The sequence below is a fragment of the Cyanistes caeruleus genome, chromosome 1 (assembly GCF_971803275.1).
Source record: "Cyanistes caeruleus chromosome 1, bCyaCae1.hap1.1, whole genome shotgun sequence".
NCBI classification, from domain to species: domain Eukaryota; kingdom Metazoa; phylum Chordata; class Aves; order Passeriformes; family Paridae; genus Cyanistes; species Cyanistes caeruleus.
Window position 1 is genome coordinate 559,361 of NC_141701.1, and position 24,422 is coordinate 583,782.

A 24,422-nucleotide genomic window follows, 5' to 3' on the forward strand; every position below is an offset into this window, starting at 1 on the left:
GGCGCTCGGCGCTCTGATTGGCTGGCGCGGACAAAGACAGGGGGAGCGGCTGTCAATCACAGCGGGGCGGGGGCGCGGCCAGGGCGGAACGCTCCACCCCCCGGAACTCCCGCGCGCGGGGCCGCGTTTCCCGGCGCTCCCCCGGAACCGGCCCCGTTCGCGGCCGGACCGCACGGGAGGGAGACCGGAAGTGGCGGGGCCGCCATGGCGGCGCCCGGAGCGCCGGGCCCGGCTCCCGCTGCCCCCCCCACGGTGCTGATGGCGGTGCGGGCGGAGCTGGCCGAGCCCTGCCGCCTCCTGCCCGCCGCCGCTGCCGGTGCCGCGCTCCGCCTGCAGCTCAGCGTGACTCCGGGGAACGACGGGAGCCGCCGCTTCCGCCTGGGCCTGAGGGCGGCGGGGCCGGGGGGCGGCGCGGTGAGGGGGGGAGGGGCGGGGGAGGGGTGGGGGAGGGGCCCGAGGGGTCGCCCCGGGGGTCGCGGGGTGGGGGAGGGGGAGGGGGCGGGGCCTCCCCGCGCGTGCCGGGCCCCGGGAGTGTCCCCGGTGTCCCCTGAGAGTGTCCCCGGTGTCCCCTCAGGGAATGTCCCCATTGTCCCCAAGGATTGTCCCCAGGGATTGTCCTCATTGTCCTCGGGAATTGTCCCCATTGTCCCTGTTGTCCCCTCAGGGATTGTCCCCATTGTCCCCTGGGATTGGGGATTGTCCCCAGGGATTGTCCCCATTGTCCCCAGGGATTGTCCCCTCAGGGAATGTCCTCATTGTCCCCTGGCAGTGTCCCCGGTGTCCCCTCAGGGATTGTCCCCTCTGGAGGGGCCGGGGGGTCCCGGGGCTGATTCCGGACAGGGACAGGGACAGGGACAGGGACAGGGACAGGACAAGGAGGGGACAGAGGACAGGGACAGGACCCAGACACAGCCACCAGGGACCCCCAAAGGTGACCAGGGACCCCCAGTGGGTCGGGAGGTGACCCGAGCCTGTGCTGACCTGAGCCTGTGTCCTTGTCCCTGTCCCCTGTCCCCATCCCTGTCCCTGTCCCCGTCCCTGTCCCCTGTCCGTGTCCCTGTCCCACAGCCGCTGGCCGAGTGTGACCTGCGGGATGTTTCGTACCGCGTGTGCGGCCCCACGAGCCACGAGCTGCAGCTGCTGGCCCTGGGGACAGCGGGGACAGCGGGGACAGCGGGGACAGCGGGGACAGCGGGGACAGCGGGGACGGTGGCACTGCGCTTCCCCGAGGAACGCGAGGCCCAGCAGTGGTGGACGGTGCTGAGCAGCTCCCTCAGAGAGGCCCGGAGAGGTGGGACAGGGACAGGGACAGGGGGACAGGGACAGGGACACGGGGACAGGGGGACAGGGACAGGGACACGGGGACAGGGACATGGGGGGACATGGGGACAGGGGGACATGGGGACACAAGGACATGTGGACACCAGGACAGGGGGACAAGGACAGGGGGACAGGGGGACAGGGCTGGGGACATGGGGACAGGGACAGGGGGACATAGGGACACAGGGACATGGGGACACCAGGACATGGGGACATGACTGGGGACAGGGACAGGGACACGGGGGACATGGGAACATGGGGACACCGGAACATGGGGACATGGGGAGATGGGGACATGGCTGGGGTCAGGGACAGAGGGACATGGGGACAGGGACGTGGAGATGTGGGGACAGGGACATGGGGACAGGGCTGGGGACATGGGGACGTGGGGATAGGGACATGGGGACATGGGGACAGGGACATGGGGACAGGGCTGGTGACATGGGGACATGGGATGTGGGGACAGGGACATGGGGACATGGGGACAGGGCTGGGGACATGGGGACATGGGGACAGGGACATGGGGACGTGGGGACATGGGGACAGGGACATGGGGACGTGGGGACAGGGACATGGGGACGTGGGGACATGGGGACAGGGACATGGGGACATGGGGTCAGGGACATGGGGACAGGGACATGGGGACAGGGACATGGGGACAGGGCTGGTGACATGGGGACATGGGGACATGGGGACAGGGACATGGGGACGTGGGGACAGGGACATGGGGACAGGGCTGGGGACATGGGGACATGGGGACAGGGACATGGGGACATGGGGACACAAGGACAGTGACGCAGGGCTGGGGACACGGGGACAAGGACACAGGGACACAGGGCTGGGGACCCGGGAGGGGACCCGGGCCAGCGGTGACAGCCCCGTCCCCGCAGCCACCGAGGGGGACACGGGGACAGTGGCGGTGCCACCCCCGGAGGAGCCCGAGCAGGACACGGAGGAGGCGCAGAGCCAGCGGCTGGCACAGACAGGTAATCCCGGGAATAACGGGAATTCCGGGAATCCCGGGAATTCCGGGCCACCCCCATCCCGCCACGGCCACCCCCAGCCCTGCCTGTCCCCAAGTGTCACCTGCGCAGGGACGGGGGGATGGCCCTGCCCAGGGGAGCCTTCCCCTGCTGTCACCTCCTGTCCCCGGTGTCCCCTGGGCTGAGCCATTCCTGCCCTGGGGGCTCTGGGTGCCACCCCTGGTGTCCCCATGGTGTCCCCATGGTGTCCCCACGGTGTCCCCAGTGTCCCACCCCTGGTGTCCCCAGTGTCCCCATTCCTGCCCTGGGGGGCTCTGGGTGCCACCCCTGGTGTCCCCATGGTGTCCCCATGGTGTCCCCGGTGTCCCACCCCTGGTGTCCCCAGTGTCCCCATTCCTGCCCTGGGGGCTCTGGGTGCCACCCCTGGTGTCCCCACGGTGTCCCCATGTCCCCACGGTGTCCCCACGATGTCCCCATGTCCCCATGGTGTCCCCACGGTGTCCCCACGGTGTCCCCATGTCCCCACAGTGTCCCCATGGGGTCCCCACGGTGTCCCCACGATGTCCCCATGGTGTCCCCATGTCCCCACGGTGTCCCCACGGTGTCCCCACGGTGTCCCCAGAGGAGCTGGCCCTGCGGCTGGCCGAGGCCATCGCGGTTGGGGACACGGCGGGCGTGGCGCAGAGCGCGGTGTCCCCACGGTGTCCCCATGGTGTCCCCACGTGTCCCCACGGTGTCCCCACGGTGTCCCCACGGTGTCCCCAGAGGAGCTGGCCCTGCGGCTGGCCGAGGCCATCGCGGTTGGGGACACGGCGGGCGCGGCGCAGAGCGCGGTGTCCCCATGGTGTCCCCACGGTGTCCCCACGATGTCCCCATGGTGTCCCCACGATGTCCCCACGGTGTCCCCACGGTGTCCCCATGTCCCCACGGTGTCCCCACGTGTCCCCAGAGGAGCTGGCCCTGCGGCTGGCCGAGGCCATCGCGGTTGGGGACACGGCGGGCGCGGCGCAGAGCGCGGTGGCGCTGGCCCGGCAGCAGGTGCAGCTCAGCGTGAGCCCACGGCACGGCCACAGCCCCGAAATCAGGTGAGGGCCTTCCTCCTCCTCCTCCTCCTCATCACCATCATCATCGTCATCATCGCCATCCTCATTGTCATCGTCATCATCCTCATCCTCCTCATCATCCTCATCCTCCTCATCATCCTCATCATCCTCTTCATCATCCTCCTCATCATCCTCGTCATCCTTGTCATCCTCATCTTCATGCTCCTCATCTTCCTCCTCCTCCTCTTCCTCCTCCTCCTCCTCCTCCTCCTCCTCCTCCTCCTCATCCTCCTCATCATCCTCGTCATCTTCATCATCATCCTCGTCGTCATCTTCATCCTCATCATCCTCATCCTTCTCGTCATCACCATTCTCATTCTATGCCTTCATCATCTCCTCCTCGTCATCCTCCTCATCTTCATCCTTGTCATCCTTGTATCATCATCGTCCTCATCCTCATTCTCATCCTCTGCCTTCCTCATCCTCCTCCTCATCGTCTTCATCTTCATCATCCTCATCCTCGCCATCCTCTGCCTTCCTCATCCTCACCATCCTCTTCATCCTCTTCATCCCTGCTATCCTCATCATCATCCTCGTCATCAGCATCCTCTTCATCCTTGTCATCATCCTCTGCCTTCCTCATCCTCATCATCATCCTCATCCTCGCCATCCTCGTCTTCTGCCTTCCTCGTCCTCTTCATCATCACCATCCTCATCATCCTCTTCATCCCTGTCATTCTCATCATCATCCTCATCCTCGCCATCCTCGTCTTCTGCCTTCCTCGTCCTCTTCATCATCACCATCCTCATTCTATGCCTTCCTCATTCTCTTCCTCCTCATCCTCATCATCCTCCTCATCCCTGTCATTCTCATCATCATCCTCATCATCATCCTCATCATCCTCATCATCCTCTTCATCCTTGTTATTATCATCCTTGCCCTCATCCTCTGCCTTCCTCATCCTTGTCATCCTCATCAGCCTTGTTCTCTGCCTTCCTCATCCTCATCCTGAACCTCTTTAGTCTCATCTTCATCATCCTCGCCTTCATCATTTTCGTTCTCTGCCTTCCTCATCCTCATCATCATCGTCTTCATCATCGCAGTCTTCATCATCATTCTCTGCCTTCCTCATTCTCCCCATCCTCATCCTCTTCATCATCCTCTTCATCCCTGTCATCCTCATCCTCATCATCCTCATCATCCCTGTCATTCTCCTCATCATCCTCATCGTCATCCTCTTCATCATCCTCTTCATCCCTGTCATCCTCATCATCATCCTCATCATCATCCTCATCATCCTCTTCATGCTCATCATCATCTTCTGCCTTCCTCATCCTCATCATCATCATTGTCTTCATCATCATTCTCTGCCTTCCTCATTCTCCTCATCCTCTTCATCATTCTCTTCATCCCTGTCATCCTCCTCATCATCCTCATCATCATCCTCATCATCCCTGTCATTCTCCTCATCATCCTCATCCTCATTCTCTTCATCATCCTCTTCATCCCTGTCATCCTCATCATCATCCTCATCATCATCCTCTTCATGCTCATCATCATCCTCTGCCTTCCTCATCCTCCTCATCATCATTGTCTTCATCATCATTCTCTGCCTTCCTCATTCTCCCCATCCTCATCCTCTTCATCATCCTCTTCATCCCTGTCATCCTCATCATCATCCTCATCATCATCCTCATCATCCTCTTCATGCTCATCATCATCATCCTCTGCCTTCCTCATTGTCCTCATCCTCCTCATCCTCATCCTGAACCTCTTTAGTCTCATCTTCATCATCCTCACCTTCATCGTTCTCATCCCCTGCCTTCCTCATCCTCACCCTCCTCATCCTCATCCCCTGCCTTCCTCACCCTCCCCATCCTCATCCTCCTTCCTCTTCCTCGTGCTTCCTCCCCTCTTCCTCCCTGCCCCCTCCCTTCTTCCTCCTCTTCCTCCTTTTCCTTTTTTATTTTTCCTTCCTTTTTCTTCCTTTTTCTCTGCTTCCTCTTCCTCCTCCTCCTCCTCCTCTTCCTCCTCTTCCTCCCTGCTCCTTTCCTTCCTCCTCCTCTTCCTTCCTCCAACCCCACCCCCCATGTTCCAGCGTGTCCCTTTCATTCCCAAATCCCAAATCCCCAATCCCCAATCCCCAATCCCCAATCCCCAATCCCCAATCCCCAATCCCCAATCCCCAATCCCAAATCCCAATCCCCAATCCCCAATCCCAAATCCCCAATCCCCAATCCCAAATCCCCAATCCCCAATCCCAAATCCCCAATCCCCAATCCCCAATCCCCAATCCCCAATCCCCAAACCCCAATCCCCAATCCCCAATCCCCAATCCTGACCCCAATCCCCAATCCCCAATCCCCAATCCCCAATCCCCAAACCCCAATCCCCAATCCCCAATCCCCAATCCCCAATCCCAAATCCCCAATCCCCAATCCCAAATCCCCAATCCCAAACCCCAATCCCCAATCCCCAATCCCCAATCCCCAATCCCCAATCCCCAATCCCCAATCCCCAATCCCCAATCCCCAATCCCCAATCCCCAATCCTGACCCCAATCCCCAATCCCAAATCCCGTTTTATTCCCATTGTTATCCCATTGTATTCCCGTTGTATTCCCGGTGTTATCCCGCTGTTATCCCGTTGTATTCCCATTGTTATCCCATTGTATTCCCATTGTTATCCCGTTGTATTCCCATTGTATTCCCGCTGTCGTTCCCATTGTTATCCCATTGTTATCCCATTGTTATCCCATTGTTATCCCGCTGTTTCCCGCTGTTATCCTGTTATATTCCCATTGTTATCCCATTGTATTCCCGTTGTATTCCCGCTGTTATCCCGTTGTATTCCCATTGCTATCCCATTGTATTCCCATTGTTATCCCGTTGTATTCCCGGTGTTATCCCACTGTTTCCCGCTGTCGTTCCCATTGTTATCCCGTTGTACTCCCGCTGTATTCCCGCTGTTATCCCATTGTATTCCCATTGTATTCCCATTGTTTCCCGGTGTTATCCCGCTGTTATCCCGTTGTATTCCCGTTGTATTCCCGCTGTTTCCCGCTGTCGTTCCCATTGTTATCCCGTTGTATTCCCGTTGTATTCCCGCTGTTTCCCCCTGTCGTTCCCATTGTTATCCCATTGTATTCCTGCTGTTATCCCGTTGTATTCCCGTTGTATTCCCGTTGTATTCCCGTTGTATTCCCGTTGTATTCCCGTTGTATTCCCATTGTTATCCCATTGTTATCCCGTTGTATTCCCGGTGTTATCCCGCTGTTTCCCGCTGTCGTTCCCATTGTTATCCCATTGTATTCCCGTTGTTATCCCATTGTTATCCCGCTGTTATCCCATTGTTATCCCGTTGTATTCCCGTTGTATTCCCGTTGTTATCCCATTGTATTCCCATTGTATTCCCGGTGTTATCCCGCTGTTATCCCGTTGTTATCCCATTGTTATCCCGTTGTATTCCCGTTGTATTCCCGTTGTATTCCCGCTGTTTCCCGCTGTTATCCCGTTGTATTCCCGTTGTATTCCCGTTGTATTCCCGTTGTATTCCCGCTGTTTCCCGCTGTCGTTCCCAGCATGCCGGTGGTGGTGGAGGACGCCACGTCCTCGGCCAGCGTCACCCTGCGGGTGCAGCCCCACATCACCATCGGCACCCTCAAGGAACAGGTACGGGGATACACCTGGGACACACCTGGGGGGACATGGGGACACCTGGGGACACCTGGGGACACCTGGGGACACACCTGGGGGGACATGGGGACATGGGGACACACCTGGACACACCTGGGGACACCTGGGGACACACCTGGACACACCTGGGGTGACATGGGGACACCTGGGGACACCTGGGGACACACCTGGGCATACCTGGGGGGACATGGGGACACACCTGGACACACCTGGGGGGACATGGGGACACCTGGGGACACCTGGGGACACACCTGGGCATACCTGGGGGGACATGGGGACACACCTGGACACACCTGGGGGGACATGGGGACACCTGGGGACACCTGGGGACACACCTGGAGTCACACCTGGAGTCACACCTGGAGTCACACCTGGGGTCACCTGGGGTCACACCTGGGGGGGTCACACCTGGGGGGGTCACACCTGGGAGGTCACTGGGGTCACCTGAGGTCACCTGGAGACAGCTGGACACAGCTGGGGACACACCTGGGGTCACTGGGGTCACACCTGGACACACCTGGGGTCACCTGGGGGGGATACCTGGACACACCTGGGACACATCTGGGGTCACACCTGGACACACCTGGACCCACCTGGAGACACCTGGGGACACCTGGGACACAGCTGGACGCACCTGGGGACACACCTGGGACACACCTGGGACACACCTGGACACACCTGGACACACCTGGGGGGACATGGGAACACACCTGGACACACCTGGGGTCACTGTGGGGTTACTATGGGGTCACACCTGGGGGTCACACTTGGGGTCACTGGGGTCACACCTGGGGACACACCTGGGGTCACCGGGGTCACCTGGGGGTCACTGGGGTCACCTGGGGACACACCTGGACACATCTGGGGTCACACCTGGGGGGTCACACCTGGGGTCAGCTGGGGTCACTGTGGGGTCACTATGGGGTCACACCTGAGGTTCACACCTGGGGTCACTGGGGTCACTGTGGGGTCACTGGGGTCAGCAGGATCACCTGGTATCTCCCCTGGGATCTTCCCCCAGATCCCCCCAGGTCCCCCAGCCCCCAGGTGTGCCCCCAGCCCCATTTCTGTGTCCCCCAGGTGTACCTGGAGCTGGGGTTCCCCCTGCAGCCCCGCTCAGGTGTGTCTCTGTGCCCCCAGGTGTACCCCAGCCCCGCTCAGGTGTGTCTCTGTGCCCCCAGGTGTACCCCAGCCCCCCTCAGGTGTGTCTCTGTGCCCCCAGGTGTACCCCAGCCCCCCTCAGGTGTGTCTCTGTGCCCCCAGGTGTACCCCAGCCCCCCTCAGGTGTGTCTCTGTGCCCCCCAGGTGTACCCCAGCCCCCCTCAGGTGTGTCTGTGCCCCCCAGGTGTGCCCCCAGCCCCATTTCTGTGCCCCCCAGGTGTACCCCAGCCCCCCTCAGGTGTGTCTGTGCCCCCCAGGTGTACCCCAGCCCCCCTCAGGTGTGTCTGTGCCCCCCAGGTGTACCCCAGCCCCGCTCAGGTGTGTCTCTATGTCCCCCAGGTGTACCCCAGCCCCCCTCAGGTGTGTCTCTGTGCCCCCCAGGTGTACCCCAGCCCCCCTCAGGTGTGTCTGTGCCCCCCAGGTGTACCCCAGCCCTGCTCAGGTGTGTCTCTGTGCCCCCCAGGTGTACCCCAGCCCCCCTCAGGTGTGTCTCTGTGCCCCCAGGTGTACCCCAGCCCCCCTCAGGTGTGTCTGTGCCCCCAGGTGTACCTGGAGCTGGGGTTCCCCCCCAGGTGTGCCCCCAGCCCCATTTCTGTGCCCCCCAGGTGTACCTGGAGCTGGGGTTCCCGCCCCAGTGCCAGCGCTGGATCATCGGGCAGAGCCTGTGCCGGGACGGGCGCAGCCTGAGCTCCTACGGCATCCGGCACCACGGGGACCCGGCCTTCCTCTTCCTCCTGCCCGCACCCGCACCTGACCCCCGCGGGCTGCTCCGGGCACTGGGGCTGGACTCACCTGGGACAGGTAACCTTCATCATCCTCATCCTCATCATCCTCATCATTCTCATCATCATCATCATCCTCATCATCCTGCTCCATCATCCTCATCCTCATCATCCTCATCCTCATCATCATCCTCTTCCTGCTCCTTCCTCTTCCTCCTGCCCGCACCCGCACCTGACCCCCGCGGGCTGCTCCGGGCACTGGGGCTGGACTCACCTGGGACAGGTAACCTTCATCATCATCATCATCCTCATCATCCTCATCATCATCATCATTGTGCTCCGTCATCCTCATCATCCTCATCATCATCATCCTGCTCCATCATCCTCATCATCCTCATCATCCTCATCATCCTCATCATCCTGCTCCATCATCCTCATCCTCATCATCATCCTCTTCCTGCTCCTTCCTCTTCCTCCTGCCCGCACCCCAGCCCGACCCCCGCAGGCTGCTCCGGGCACTGGGGCTGGACTCACCTGGGACAGGTAACCTTCATCATCATCATCATCCTGCTCCATCCTCATCATCATCATCCTCATCATCATCATCCTCATCATCCTGCTCCATCATCCTCATCCTCATCATCCTCATCCTCATCATCATCCTCATCATCCTCATCCTCATCATCCTCATCATTGTGCTCCGTCATCCTCATCATCCTCATCATCCTCATCATCCTGCTCCATCCTCATCATCATCATCCTCATCATCCTGCTCCATCATCCTCATCCTCATCATCATCCTCTTCCTGCTCCTTCCTCTTCCTCCTGCCCGCACCCGCACCTGACCCCCGCGGGCTGCTCCGGGCACTGGGGCTGGACTCACCTGGGACAGGTAACCTTCATCATCCTCATCGTCCTCATCATCCTCATCATCCTCATCATTGTGCTCCGTCATCCTCATGATCCTCATGATCCTCATGATCCTCATCATCATCATCCTGCTCCATCATCCTCATCCTCATCATCCTCATCCTCATCATCCTCATCATCCTCATCATCCTCATCCTCATCCTGCTCCTTCCTCTTCCTCCTGCCCGCACCCGCACCTGACCCCCGCGGGCTGCTCCGGGCACTGGGGCTGGAACAGGGGACACCTGGGACAGGTAACCTTCATCATCCTCATCATCCTCATCATCCTCATCCTGCTCCATCCTCATCCTGCTCCTTCCTCTTCCTCCTGCCCGCACCCCAGCCCGACCCCCACGGGCTGCTCCGGGCACTGGGGCTGGACTCACCTGGGACAGGTAACCTTCATCATCATCATCATCCTCATCCTGCTCCATCATCCTCATCATCCTCATCCTCATCATCCTGCTCCATCATCCTCATCATCCTCATCATCATCCTCTTCCTGCTCCTTCCTCTTCCTCCTGCCCGCACCCGCACCTGACCCCCGTGGGCTGCTCCGGGCACTGGGGCTGGACTCACCTGGGACAGGTAACCTTCATCATCATCATCATCCTCATCATCATCATCATCCTCATCCTGCTGCTTCCTCTTCCTCCTGCCTGCGCCCCAGCCCGACCCCCGCGGGCTGCTCCGGGCACTGGGGCTGGACTCACCTGGGACAGGTAACCTTCATCATCATCATCATCCTCATCATCCTCATCATCCTCATCCTGCTCCATCATCCTCATCCTGCTCCATCATCCTCATCATCCTCATTATCATCCTCATCTTCCTGCTCCTTCCTCTTCCTCCTGCCTGCACCCGCACCTGACCCCCGCGGGCTGCTCCGGGCACTGGGGCTGGAACAGGGGACACCTGGGACAGGTAACCTTCATCATCCTCATCATCCTCATCCTCATCATCCTTCCTCATCTTCCTCATCCTGCTCCCCCTGTGGCCGGCTGCGGGCCCTGGGGCTGCTCTGGGCTGCGGGGCTGGAGTTACCTGGAACAGGTGTGGTTATCTGGCCTTCATCATCCTCATCCTCATCATCCTCATCATCCTGTTCCTTCCTCATCATCCTCATCCCACTGCCCCTGCTGCTCCCCATTCCTCACCTGGCGCTGGGGCTGCTCCAGGCCCTGGGGCTGGAGCCTGAGGGGTTACCTGGAACAGGTGTGCTTATCTGGCCTTCCTCTGCATCCTCATCATCTTCATCATCATCATCATCCTTATCATCATCCTCATCATCCTGCTCCATCCTCATCTTCCTCATCCCGCTCCCCCTGCGGCCGGCTGCGGGCCCTGGGGCTGCTCAGGGCAGTGGGGCTGGAGCCTGAGGGGTTACCTGGAGCAGGTGTGGTTATCTGGCCTTCATCATCCTCATCCTCATCACCCTCATCATCTTCATCCTCATTCTCATCTTCCCCATCCCGCTCCCCCTGCTGCTCCCCATTCCTCACCTGGAGCTCAGCCTGCTCTGGGCTGCGGGGCTGGAGCAGGGGGAGGGGACACCTGGAGCAGGTGTGGTTATTTGGCCTTCATCATCATCATCATCATCATCATCATCATCATCATCATCATCATCCTCATCATCATCATCATCATCATCCTGCTCCTGTACTTTCCTTCTCCTCCTCCCTCCTCCTCCCTCTTCCCATTCCCGTTCCCATTCCCCCATTCCCATTCCCATTCCCATTCCCGTTCCCATTCCCGTTCCCATTCCCATTCCCGTTCCCGTTCCCGTTCCCATTCCCCCATTCCCGTTCCCATTCCCGTTCCCCCATTCCCATTCCCCCATTCCCATTCCCATTCCCCCATTCCCATTCCCATTCCCATTCCCATTCCCGTTCCCCCATTCCCATTCCCGTTCCCCCATTCCCATTCCCCCATTCCCGTTCCCATTCCCATTCCCATTCCCGTTCCCGTTCCCATTCCCCCATTCCCGTTCCCATTCCCGTTCCCCCATTCCCATTCCCCCATTCCCATTCCCATTCCCCCATTCCCATTCCCATTCCCATTCCCATTCCCGTTCCCCCATTCCCATTCCCGTTCCCCCATTCCCATTCCCGTTCCCCCATTCCCATTCCCCCATTCCCATTCCCATTCCCCCATTCCCATTCCCATTCCCGTTCCCATTCCCATTCCCGTTCCCATTCCCATTCCCGTTCCCGTTCCCGCTCCGTGTCCCAGCCCGTGCCGTGTCCGCCTGTGTCCCCAGGCCGTGTCCCGGAGCTCCCGGAGGGGGTGGACACCAGGGACATCGGTGACATCACTGGGGACATCACTGGTGACATCACCGCTGACATCACCGCTGACATCATCGGTGACATCACCGGGGACATCCAGGCTCACCTGGACTCGCTGCAGCTCCAGGACAGCGCCGGGGCCCCGCCCACAGCCCCCGAGCCCCGCCCACCCTCACCTGAGCAGGTACGGGGTGGGGAGGGGGTCCTGATCCTGATCCTGATCCTGATCCCGATCCCTGATCCCCGATCCCTGATCCCGATCCCTGATCCTGATCCCGATCCCTGATCCCAATCCCGATCCCTGATCCTGATTCCTGATCCCTGATCCCGATCCCTGATCCCCGATCCCTGATTCCTGATCCCAATCCCTGATCCCGATCCCTGATCCCAATCCCAATCCCTGATCCCAATCCCGATCCCTGATCCCAATCCCTGATCCCGATCCCTGATCATCCCGATCCCAGTGTTCCATTGTGGATACTGCCCACCCCCACCTGAGCAGGTACGGGGTGGGGAGGGGGTCCTGGTCCTGATTCCTGATCCCAATCCTGATCTCTGATCCTGATCCTGATCCCTGATCCCAATCCCTGATCCTCATCCCTGATCCCTGATCCTGATCCAAATCCTTGATTCCTGATCCCAATCCCTGATCCCGATCCCTGATCCCAATCCTGATTTCTGATCCCGATCCTGATCTCTGATCCCGATCCCTGATCCTGATCCCTGATCCCAATCCCTGATCCTGATCCAGAGCTGGCTGTGTCCCCGCTGCACATTCCGGAACATTCCTGATCCCATTCCCGATCCCTGATCCCATTCCCATTCCAGGGCTGGCCGTGTCCCCGCTGCACGTTCTGGAACAAGCCCACCCGCCCCGGGTGTGAGATGTGCCCTGATCCCGATCCCTGATCCCGATCCCTGATCCTGATCCCTGATCCCATTCCAGGGCTGGCCGTGTCCCCGCTGCACGTTCCGGAACAAGCCCACCCGCCCGGGCTGTGAGATGTGCCCTGATCCCGATCCCTGATCCCTGATCCCTGATCCCGATCCCTGATCCCGATCCCTGATCCTGATCCCTGATCCCATTCCAGGGCTGGCCGTGTCCCCGCTGCACGTTCCGGAACAAGCCCACCCGCCCCGGGTGTGAGATGTGCCCTGATCCCGATCCCTGATCCCTGATCCCTGATCCCGATCCCTGATCCCATTCCAGGGCTGGCCGTGTCCCCGCTGCACGTTCCGGAACAAGCCCACCCGCCCGGGCTGTGAGATGTGCCCTGATCCCGATCCCTGATCCCTGATCCCATTCCCGATCCCTGATCCCGATCCCTGATCCCATTCCCGTTTATCCAGGGCTGGCCATGCCCCCGCTGCACGTTCCGGAACAAGCCCACCCGCCCCGGCTGTGAGATGTGCAGCTGCCCCCGGCCCGACGGGTACCGCGTTCCCGGGGGGCACCGCCCCGACCCCGCCGAGCAGCGGCGCCTGCAGAGGGAGCGCGACGGGGCCCGACAGTGCCAGCAGGTCTGGAGCCGTATGGGATCTGTATGGGATCTGTGTGGGATCTGTATGGGATCTGTATGGGATCTGTATGGGATCTGTGTGGGATCTGTGTGGGATCTGTGTGGGATCTGTGGGGCCCAACAGTGCCAGCAGGTCTGGAGCCGTGTGGGATCTGTATGGGATCTATATGGGATCTGTGTGGGATCTGTATGGGATCTGTATGGGATCTGTGTGGGATCTGTGTGGGATCTGTGTGGGATCTGTGGGGCCCAACAGTGCCAGCAGGTCTGGAGCCGTGTGGGATCTGTATGGGATCTGTATGGGATCTGTATGGGATCTGTGTGGGATCTGTATGGGATCTGTGGGGTCACTGGGATCTGTGGGGCCCAACAGTGCCAGCAGGTCTGGATCTGTATGGGATCTGTGGGATCTGTGGGATCTGTATGGGATCACTGGGATCTGTATGGGATCTGTGGGGCCCAACAGTGCCAGCAGGTCTGGAGCTGTATGGGATCTGTATGGGATCTGTATGGGATCTGTATGGGATCTGTATGGGATCTGTGTGGGATCTGTATGGGATCTGTGGGGTCACTGGGATCACTGGGATCTGTGGGGCCCGACAGTGCCAGCAGGTCTGGATCCATATGGGATCTGTATGGGATCTGTGGGATCTATATGGGATCTGTGGGATCTATATGGGATCTGTGGGGCCCGACAGTGCCAGCAGGTCTGGATCCGTGTGGGATCTGTGTGGGATCTGTGTGGGATCTGTGTGGGATCTGTGGGGCCCGACAGTGCCAGCAGGTCTGGATCCGTGTGGGATCTGTGTGGGATCTGTGTGGGATCTGTGGGATCTGTGTGGGATCTGTATGGGATCTGTGTGGGATCTGTGTGGGATCTGTGGGGCCTGACAGTGCCAGCAGGTCTGGATCTGGATGGGATCTGTGGGATCTGTATGGGATCTGTATGGGATCACTGGGATCTGTGGGATCTGTGGGGCCAGATAATGCCAGCAGGTCTGGATCCGTATGGGATCTGTATGGGATCTGTATGGGATCTGTATGGGATCTGTATGGGATCTATGGGGCCCGACAGTGCCAGCAGGTCTGGAGCCGTGTGGGATCTGTATGGGATCTGTATGGGATCTGTATGGGATCTATGTGGGATCTGTGAGGCCCGACAGTGCCAGCAGGTCTGGGATTTATGGGATCTGTATGGGATCTGTGTGGGATCTGTATGGGATCTGTATGGGATCTGTGGGATCTATGGGGCCCGACAGTGCCAGCAGGTCTGGAGCCGTATGGGATCTGTATGGGATCTGTGTGGGATCTGTATGGGATCACTGGGATCTGTGGGATCTGTGTGGGATCTGTGGGGCCCGACAGTGCCAGCAGGTCTGGAGCCGTATGGGATCTGTGGGATCTGTGGGATCTGTATGGGATCTGTGGGATCTGTGGGATCTGTATGGGATCTGTGGGATCTGTATGGGATCACTGGGATCTGTGGGATCTGTGTGGGATCTGTGGGGCCCGACAGTGCCAGCAGGTCTGGAGCCGTATGGGATCTGTATGGGATCTGTGTGGGATCTGTGTGGGATCTGTGTGGGATCTGTGTGGGATCTGTGTGGGATCTGTATGGGATCTGTATGGGATCTGTGTGGGATCTGTGTGGGATCTGTGTGGGATCTGTGTGGGATCTGTATGGGATCTGTATGGGATCTGTGTGGGATCTGTGTGGGATCTGTATGGGATCTGTATGGTATCTGTGTGGGATCTGTATGGGATCTGTATGGTATCTGTGTGGGATCTGTATGGGATCTGTATGGTATCTGTGTGGGATCTGTATGGGATCTGTATGGTATCTGTGTGGGATCTGTGTGGGATCTGTATGGGATCTGTATGGGATCTGTGTGGGATCTGTATGGGATCTGTATGGGATCTGTATGGTATCTGTGTGGGATCTGTATGGGATCTGTATGGTATCTGTGTGGGATCTGTGTGGGATCTGTATGGGATCTATGGGGCCCGACAGTGCCAGCAGGTCTGGATCTGTATGGGATCCGTATGGGATCTATATGGGATCTGTATGGGATCACTGGGATCTGTGGGGCCCAACAGTGCCAGCAGGTCTGGATCTGTATGGGATCTGTGGGATCACTGGGATCTGTTGGATCTGTGGGGCCCGACAGTGCCAGCAGGTCTGGGATTTATGGGATCTGTGGGGTCTGTGGGGTCATGGGATCACTGGGATCACTGGGATCTCTGGGATCTCTGGGATCTCTGGGATCTGGGGCCGTTCCCATTCCCAATGGGGCCGTTCCTCCCCGTTCCCATTCCCGGCTGTTCCGTGACCTGAGCCCTTCCTGCTCCGTCCTGGAGCCGATCCTGTTCCTGATCCCATTCCTGATCCTGATCCCATTCCTGATCCCATTCCTGATCCCGTTCCTGATCCCGTTCCTGTTCCTGATCCCATTCCTGATCCCATTCCTGTTCCTGATCCCGTTCCTGATCCCGTTCCTGTTCCTGATCCCGTTCCTGATCCCGTTCCTGTTCCTGATCCCATTCCTGATCCCATTCCTGTTCCTGATCCCGTTCCTGATCCCATTCCTGTTCCTGATCCCATTCCTGATCCCGTTCCCATTCCTGATCCCATTCCTGATCCCGTTCCTGATCCCGTTCCTGTTCCTGATCCCATTCCCGATCTCTGTCCCATTCCTGTTCCCATTTCCCCCCCAGGCCCTGGAGGCCGAGCGCCAGAGGAATTTCCAGCAGCTGTTCCCATTTCATTTTCCCTGTTTTTACCCGGTTTTTACCCCGTTTTTCCCCTGTTTTGTTTCCCCCAGGCCCTGGAGGCCGAGCGCCAGAGGAATTTCCAGCAGCTGTTCCCGTGTCATTTTCCCGGTTTTTATCCCATTTTTACCCCGTTTTCCCGGTTTTTACCCCGTTTTTACCCCGTTTTGTTTCCCCCAGGCCCTGGAGGCCGAGCGCCAGAGGAATTTCCAGCAGCTGTTCCCGTGTCATTTTCCCCATTTTTATCCCATTTTTACCCCGTTTTCCCGGTTTTTACCCCGTTTTCACCCCGTTTTTACCCCGTTTCCCCAGGCCCTGGAAGCCGAGCGCCAGAGGAATTTCCAGCAGCTGCTGCGGGCGGAGGAGTCGGAGCTGGTTCTGAACCCGGAGCCGCTGGAATGCGGGATCTGCCTGCAGGAGGTGCCGGCGGGGCAGGGGGTGCTGCTGCGGGACTGCCTGCACAGCTTCTGCAGGTGGGGATCCACCCGGGATCCACCCGGGATCCACCCGGGATCCACCCCCAATCCCTGGGATCCACCCCCTGATCCACCCCGGGATCCACCCCCAACCCCCGGGATCCACCCCCGATCCACCCCCCCAACCCCCGGGATCCATCCTGGGACTGCCTGCACAGCTTCTGCAGGTGGGGATCGCCTGGGATCCACCCGGGATCCACCCGGGATCCACCCGGGATCCACCTGGGATCCACCCCCTGATCCACCCCCTGATCCACCCCCAATCCCTGGGATCCACCCCAGGACTGCCTGCACAGCTTCTGCAGGTGGGGATCGCCTGGGATCCACCCGGGATCCACCCGGGATCCACCCGGGATCCACCCCCTGATCCACCCCCAACCCCCGGGATCCACCCCCTGATCCACCCGGGATCCACCCCCGATCCACCCCCAACCCCCCGATCCACCCCCAACCCCCGGGATCCACCCTGGGACTGCCTGCACAGCTTCTGCAGGTGGGGATCGCCTGGGATCCACCCGGGATCCACCTGGGATCCACCCCCTGACCCATGGGATCCACTTGGATCCACCCCCAGGATCCACCCCAGGACCCCTCCCCTGGTGCCTGTGACCGGTCCCGACATCCCCCAGCCCCGAAGTGACCGGCGCTGACCCCCAGTGACCCCCAGTGACCCCAGTGACCCCCAGTGTCCCCCAGTGACCCCAACCCTGCCCCAGTGACCCCCAGTGACCCCAGTGCCCCCCAGTGACCCCCAGTGACCCCCAGTGCCCCCCAGTGACCCCCAGTGTCCCCAGTGACCCCCAGTGACCCCAACCCTGTCCCAGTGACCCCATCCCAGTGTCCCCCCAGTGTCCCCCCAGTGTCCCCCCAGTGTCCCCTCACTGTCCCCAGTGTCCCCCATGTCCCGGTGTCCCCTCGCTGTCCCCGGTGTCCTCTCAGTGTCCCCATGTCCCCCAGTGTCCCCAGTGTCCCCTCACTGTCCGGAGTGTCCCCCCAGTGTCCCCATGTCCCTGTGTCTCCCCAGTGTCCCCAGTGTCCCCAGTGTCCCCAGGGAGTGACAGTGTCCCCATGTCCCCAGTGTCCCCGTGTCCCCCAGTGACCCCCAGTGTCCCCCAGTGTCCCCAGTGTCCCCAGTGTCCCCATGTCCCTCCAGTGTCCCCATGTCCCCGTGTCCCCCCAGTGACCCCCAGTGTCCCCAGTGTCCCCAGTGTCCCCAGTGTCCCCAGTGTCCCCCCAGTGTCCCCAGTGTCCCCCCAGTGTCCCCATGTCCCCCCAGTGTCCCCATGTCCCCCCAGTGTCCCCATGTCCCCCCAGTGTCCCCATGTCCCCGTGTCCCCCAGTGTCCCCCCAGTGTCCCCATGCCCCCCAGTGTCCCCATGTCCCCGTGTCCCCGTGTCCCCAGGGCGTGCCTGGCGCAGCTGGTCCGTCTCAGCGAGGAGCCGCTGGTGGCCTGTCCCTACCGCGATGTCACCTACGCGTGTGGCAGCCACCTGCAGGAGCGCGAGATCCGCGCGGTGCGTGCGGGGACGGGGGGGCCCCGTGTCCCCAGTGTCCCCAAGGTCACAGCTGCTGTCCCCAGGGGAGCACAGTGACCCTGGGGGTCCCCAATGTCCCCCCAGTGTCCCCGAGGTCACAGCTGCTGTCCCCAGGGGTGTCCCCGAGGTCACCGCTGCTGTCCCCAGGGGTGTCCCCGAGGTCACAGCTGCTGTCCCCAGGGGTGTCCCCAAGGTCACAGCTGCTGTCCCCAGGGGTGGCTCACAGTGACCCTGCGTGTCCCCAGGGGTGTCCCCGAGGTCACAGCTGCTGTCCCCAGGGGTGTCCCCGAGGTCACCGCTGCTGTCCCCAGGGGAGCACAGTGACTCTGGGGGTCCCCAATGTCCCCAAGGTCACAGCTGCTGTCCCCAGGGGTGGCTCTCAGAGACTCTGGGGGTCCCCAATGTCCCCCCGGTGTCCCCAGAGGAGCGGGGGGGGTGGGTGACTCTGGGGGTCCCCAGGGTGGCTCTCAGTGACTCTGGGGTGTCCATGGGTGGCTCTCAGTGACTCTGGGGGTCCCCAAAGTGGCTCTCAGTGACTCTGGGATGTCCAGGGGTGGCTCTCAGTGACTCTGGGTGTCCCCCCTGTCCCCAGCTGCTGTCCCCCGAGGAGCACGCGCAGTTCCTGGCGCGGGGGCTGGCGCTGGCCGGGGATGGGTGACCCGGGGGTGTCCATGGCTGTGTGTTGGTGACTCTGGGGTGTCCCCAATGACTCTGGGGTGTCCCCAATGTCCCCAGCTGCTGTCCCCCGAGGAGCACGCGCAGTTCCTGGCGCGGGGGCTGGCGCTGGCCGGGGATGGGTGACCCGGGGGTGTCCATGGCTGTGTGTCAGTGACTCTGGGGTGTCCCTGGGTGTGTGTCAGTAACTCTGGGGTGTCCCCAATGACTCTGGGGTGTCCCTGGCTGGGGATGGGTGACCCGGGGGTGTCCCTGGGTGTGTGTCAGTGACTCTGGGTGTCCCTGGCTGTGTGTCAGTGACTCTGGGGTGTCCCCAATGACTCTGGGGTGTCCCTGGCTGGGGATGGGTGATCCGGGGGTGTCCCTGGGTGTGTGTTGGTGACTCTGGGTGTCCCTGGCTGTGTGTCAGTAACTCTGGGTGTCCCCACGATGGCTCTCAGTGACTCTGGGGTGTCCATGGGTGGCTCTCAGTGGCTCTGGGGGTCCCCAGGGTGGCTCTCAGTGACTCTGGGTGTCCCCAGGGTGGCTCTCAGTGACCCGGGGGTGTCCCCAATGTCCCCAGCTGCTGTCCCCCGAGGAGCACGCGCAGTTCCTGGCGCGGGGGCTGGCGCTGGGGAGGGATGGGTGACCCGGGGGTGTCCATGGCTGTGTGTCAGTGACTCTGGGTGTCCCCACGATGGCTCTCAGTGACTCTGGGATGTCCATGGGTGGCTCTCAGTGACTCTGGGATGTCCAGGGGTGGCTCTCAGTGACTCTGGGGTGTCCCCAATGTCCCCAGCTGCTGTCCCCCGAGGAGCACGCGCAGTTCCTGGCGCGGGGGCTGGCGCTGGCTGGGGATGGGTGACCCGGGGGTGTCCCCAGGGTGGCTCTCAGTGACTCTGGGTGTCCCCAATGACTCTGGGGTGTCCCCCCTGTCCCCAGCTGCTGTCCCCCGAGGAGCACGCGCAGTTCCTGGTGCAGGGGCTGGCTCAGGGGAGGGATGGGTGACTCTGGGTGTCCCCAGGGTGGCTCTCAGTGACTCTGGGGGTTCCCAGGGTGGCTCTCAGTGACTCTGGGTGTCCCCCCTGTCCCCAGCTGCTGTCCCCCGAGGAGCACGCGCAGTTCCTGGCGCGGGGGCTGGCGCTGGCCGGGGATGGGTGACCCGGGGGTGTCCCAGGCTGTGTGTCACTGACTCTGGGGTGTCCCCAATGTCCCCAGCTGCTGTCCCCCGAGGAGCACGCGCAGTTCCTGGCGCGGGGGCTGGCGCTGGGGAGGGATGGGTGACCCGGGGGTGTCCATGGGTGGCTCTCAGTGACCCGGGGGTGTCCCCAATGTCCCCAGCTGCTGTCCCCCGAGGAGCACGCGCAGTTCCTGGCGCGGGGGCTGGCGCTGGCCGGGGATGGGTGACCCGGGGGTGTCCATGGCTGTGTGTTGGTGACTCTGGGGTGTCCATGGGTGGCTCTCAGTGACTCTGGGGTGTCCCCAATGTCCCCAGCTGCTGTCCCCCGAGGAGCACGCGCAGTTCCTGGCGCGGGGGCTGGCGCTGGCCGAGCGCCGCAGCCGGAACAGTTTCCACTGCCGGGGCCGGGACTGCCCGGGCTGGTGTTTCTACGAGGACGCCGTCAACGAGTTCCCGTGCCCGGTGTGCGGGGCCCTCAACTGCCTCCTCTGCAAGGTGGGGGGCCGGGGGGTCCTGGGGGGTCCTGGGGGGTCTCAGGGGGTCCTGGGGGGTCCTGGGGGGTCCTGGGGGAGGTCTCAGGGGGTCCTGGGGAGTCCTGGGGGGTCTCAGGGGGTCCTGCGGGGTCCTGGGGGGTCCTGAGGGGTCCCAGGGGTGTCTTGAGGGGCTCCAGGGGGGTCTTGGGGGGTCCTGGGGTGGTCTCAGGGGGGTTCCGGGGGAGTCCTGGGTGTCTTGGGGGGCTCCAGGGGGGGTCTCAGGGGAGTCCTGGGGGGTCTTCAGGGGTTTCTCAGGGGGTCTTGGGGGGGGTCCCGGGGGGATCCTGGGGGGTCCCGGGGGGTCCTGGGGTCTCCCAGGGGGGTCCTGAGGGGTCCCAGAGGTGTCTTGGGGGGCTTGGGGGGTCCTGGGGGATCCCAGGGGGTTCTGGAGGGTCCCGGGGGTCCCCGGGGGGGTCCCCGGGCTCACCCCCGCTGTCCCCAGGCCATCCACGAGGGTCAGAACTGCCGGCAGTACCAGGACGAGCTGCAGCTGCGGGCGCTGGACGACGCCGCGGCGCGACAGACGCGGGACATGCTGCAGGTCCGGGGGGCTCGGGGGGCTCGGGGGGGCTCAGGGGAGGCTCTGGGGGGGCTCCAGGGGGCTCTGGGGGGCTCCGGGGGGCTCGGGGGGCTCCGGGGGGCTCGGGGGGCTCGGGGGAGGCTCCGGGGGGCTCCGGGGGTCCCCGCCGTGCTGAGCCCCCCGCCCCGCCGCCCCCCAGAGCCTGGTGCAGCGCGGGGAGGCGATGCTGTGCCCCAGCTGCCGCATCGTGGTGCAGAAGAAGGACGGCTGCGACTGGATCCGCTGCACCGTGTGCCACACCGAGATCTGCTGGGTCACCAAGGGACCGCGCTGGGGACCCGCTGTGAGCCCCGGGGGGGTCCTGGGGGGGTCCTGGGGGTCCTGGGGGGTCCTGGGGGTCCCTGGGGGGTCCTGGGGGTCCCTGGGGGTCCTGGGGTGAGCAGGGATCCCAGGGGATCCCAGGGGATCCGCTGCACCGTGTGCCACACCGAGATCTGCTGGGTCACCAAGGGACCGCGCTGGGGACCCGCTGTGAGCCCCGGGGGGGTCCTGGGGGGTCCTGGGGGGTCCTGGGGTGAGCAGGGATCCCAGGGGATCCCAGGGGATCCGCTGCACCGTGTGCCACACCGAGATCTGCTGGGTCACCAAGGGACCGCGCTGGGGACCCGCTGTGAGGGGATGGGGGGTCCCTGGGGGTCCCTGGGGGGTCCTGGGGGGTCCTGGGGGTCCTGGGGGGTCCTGGGGGGTCCTGGGGGTCCTGGGGTGAGCAGGGATCCCAGGGGATCCCAGGGGATCCGCTGCACCGTGTGCCACACCGAGATCTGCTGGGTCACCAAGGGACCGCGCTGGGGACCCGCTGTGAGGGGATGGGGGGTCCCTGGGGGTCCCTGGGGGGTCCTGGGGGGTCCTGGGGGGTTTGGGGTGAGCAGGGATCCGGGGGGATCCCAGGGATCCGAGGGGGTCCCGAGATGAGGGGGGGTCACCAAGGGCTGTGCCGGGGTCTCAGGGCGATGGGGGACCTGGGGGGGGGGCAGGTGACAGAGAGAACAGAGAGTGACCCCAGGGTGACCCCAGAGTGACCCCAGGGTGACCCCAGGGTGACAGAGGTGACACAGAGTGACCCTAGGGTGACACAGTGTCCCCAGGGTGACACAGAGTGACCCCAGGGTGACACAGAGTGACCCCAGGGTGACCCCAGGGTGACACAGACTGACCCCAGGGTGACCCCAGGGTGACACAGTGACCCCAGGGTGACACAGACTGACCCCAGGGTGACCCCAGGGTGACACAGTCTGACCCCAGGGTGACCCCAGGGCCAGCCCCCTGCTGACCTCTGCCCTGTCCCCCGCAGGGTCCTGGGGACACCAGTGGCGGCTGTCGCTGCAACGTCAACGGGCAGAGGTGCCACCCCCAGTGCCAGAACTGCCACTGACCCTGGGGACACCCTGGGGACATCCTGGGACACCCTGGGGACACCGAGGGACATCCCTGGGACACCCCTGGGGCCACCCCCAGTGCCAGAACTGCCACTGACCCTGGGGACACCCTGGGGACACCGAGGGACATCCCTGGGACACCCTGGGACACCCTGGGGACACCGAGGGACATCCCTGGGACACCCTGGGGACACCCTGGGGACACCGAGGGACATCCCTGGGACACCCTGGGGACACCGAGGGACATCCCTGGGACACCCTGGGGACACCGAGGGACACCCCTGGGGACACCCCTGGGGACACCAAGGGACATCCCTGGGACACCCTGGGGACACCCTGGGGACACCCTGGGGACACCGAGGGACATCCCTGGGACACCCTGGGGACACCGAGGGACACCCCTGGGGACACCGAGGGACAGAGCTGGCGCCAGGTCCGGAACGTCCGAGGGCTCTGGGAGAGGCCACGTCCAGCAGGGATGGAGAGTGGACAGACGGACAGATGGACACTGGATGGACACTGGATGGACACTGGATGGACACTGGATGGACACTGGACAGATGGACACTGGATGGACACTGGACAGATGGACACTGGATGGACACTGGATGGACACTGGATGGACACTGGATGGACACTGGACAGATGGACACTGGATGGACACTGGACAGATGGACACTGGATGGACACTGGATGGACACTGGACAGATGGACACACGATGGACACTGGACAGATGGACACAGGACAGATGGACACTGGACAGATGGACACTGGACAGATGGACACACGATGGACACTGGACAGATGGACACTGGATGGACACTGGGATGGCCTCAGGGCGTGGAGGGGCCGGGGGGGCCCAGCCCAGGGGGGCCCAATAAAGGCACCGAGAGTGACAGAGCAGGGACAGCACGGCGTGGGGACAGGGACAGAGGGACAGGGGACAGAGACAGGGGACAGAGACAGGGGGACAGGGGGACAGGGACAGAGGGACAGGGGGACAGGGACACCCCAGTGTGGGGACAGGGACAGGGGACAGAGGGACAGGGGGACAGGGACAGAGGGACAGGGACAGGGGACACTGATGGGGACAGGGGACAGAGGGACAGGAACACCCCGGCGTGGGGACAGGGACACAGGGACAGGGGACACTGATGGGGACACCCTGGTGTGGGGACAGGGATGGGGACAGGGAGGGGACAGAGGTCACTCCCCAGGTCAGCCTGACCGGCCATGGGCACAGCCCCACACCCGCCCCACATCACAACAGAACAGAACCAGCCCCACATCAGAGACAGGACCCGCCCCACACCTGCCCCACATCAGAGACAGGATCAGCCCCACACCTGCCCCACATCTGCCCCACATCTGCCCCACATCAGAGACAGGATCAGCCCCACACCTGCCCCACACCTGCCCCACATCAGAGACAGGAACAGCCCCACACCTGCCCCACATCTGCCCCACATCTGCCCCACATCTGCCCCACACCTGCCCCACATCACAACAGAACCAGCCCCACATCAGAGACAGGATCAGCCCCACACCTGCCCCACACCTGCCCCACATCAGAGACAGGATCAGCCCCACATCTGCCCCATAACACACAGATAGAACAGCCCCACACCCGCCCCACACCTCGCACAGAACAGCCCCACACCCGCCCCACACCTGCC

General features: G+C 62.4%; 1 protein-coding gene across 1 annotated transcript; it reads left to right on the plus strand.

Moving 5' to 3' along the window:
• The first annotated feature begins 171 nt into the window (after nt 1-171).
• On the plus strand, nt 172-23,644 carry SHARPIN (SHANK associated RH domain interactor). Its single transcript, XM_086875649.1, has 14 exons — nt 172-414; nt 1,069-1,291; nt 2,211-2,306; nt 3,253-3,388; nt 6,928-7,018; nt 8,809-9,004; nt 12,095-12,306; nt 13,473-13,643; nt 16,724-16,884; nt 18,290-18,401; nt 20,572-20,751; nt 21,232-21,330; nt 21,509-21,652; nt 22,661-23,644. Exons 1-14 carry the CDS (start codon nt 205-207, stop codon nt 22,739-22,741), a joined length of 2,112 nt encoding a protein of 703 aa, XP_086731775.1. The 5' UTR covers nt 172-204; the 3' UTR covers nt 22,742-23,644.
• The last annotated feature ends 778 nt before the right edge of the window (nt 23,645-24,422 follow it).

What these genes read in the sequence shown, in the direction of transcription:
- SHARPIN (XM_086875649.1), top strand. Translation starts at nt 205, where the DNA reads ATGGCGGCGCCCGGAGCGCCGGGCCCGGCTCCCGCTGCCCCCCCCACG. An exon ending in CGGGGCCGGGGGGCGGCGCG is followed by an intron (nt 415 to 1,068) that starts GTGAGGGGGGGA and finishes CCTGTCCCACAG; the next exon opens with CCGCTGGCCGAGTGTGACCT. An exon ending in GCCCACCCTCACCTGAGCAG is followed by an intron (nt 12,307 to 13,472) that starts GTACGGGGTGGG and finishes CCGTTTATCCAG; the next exon opens with GGCTGGCCATGCCCCCGCTG.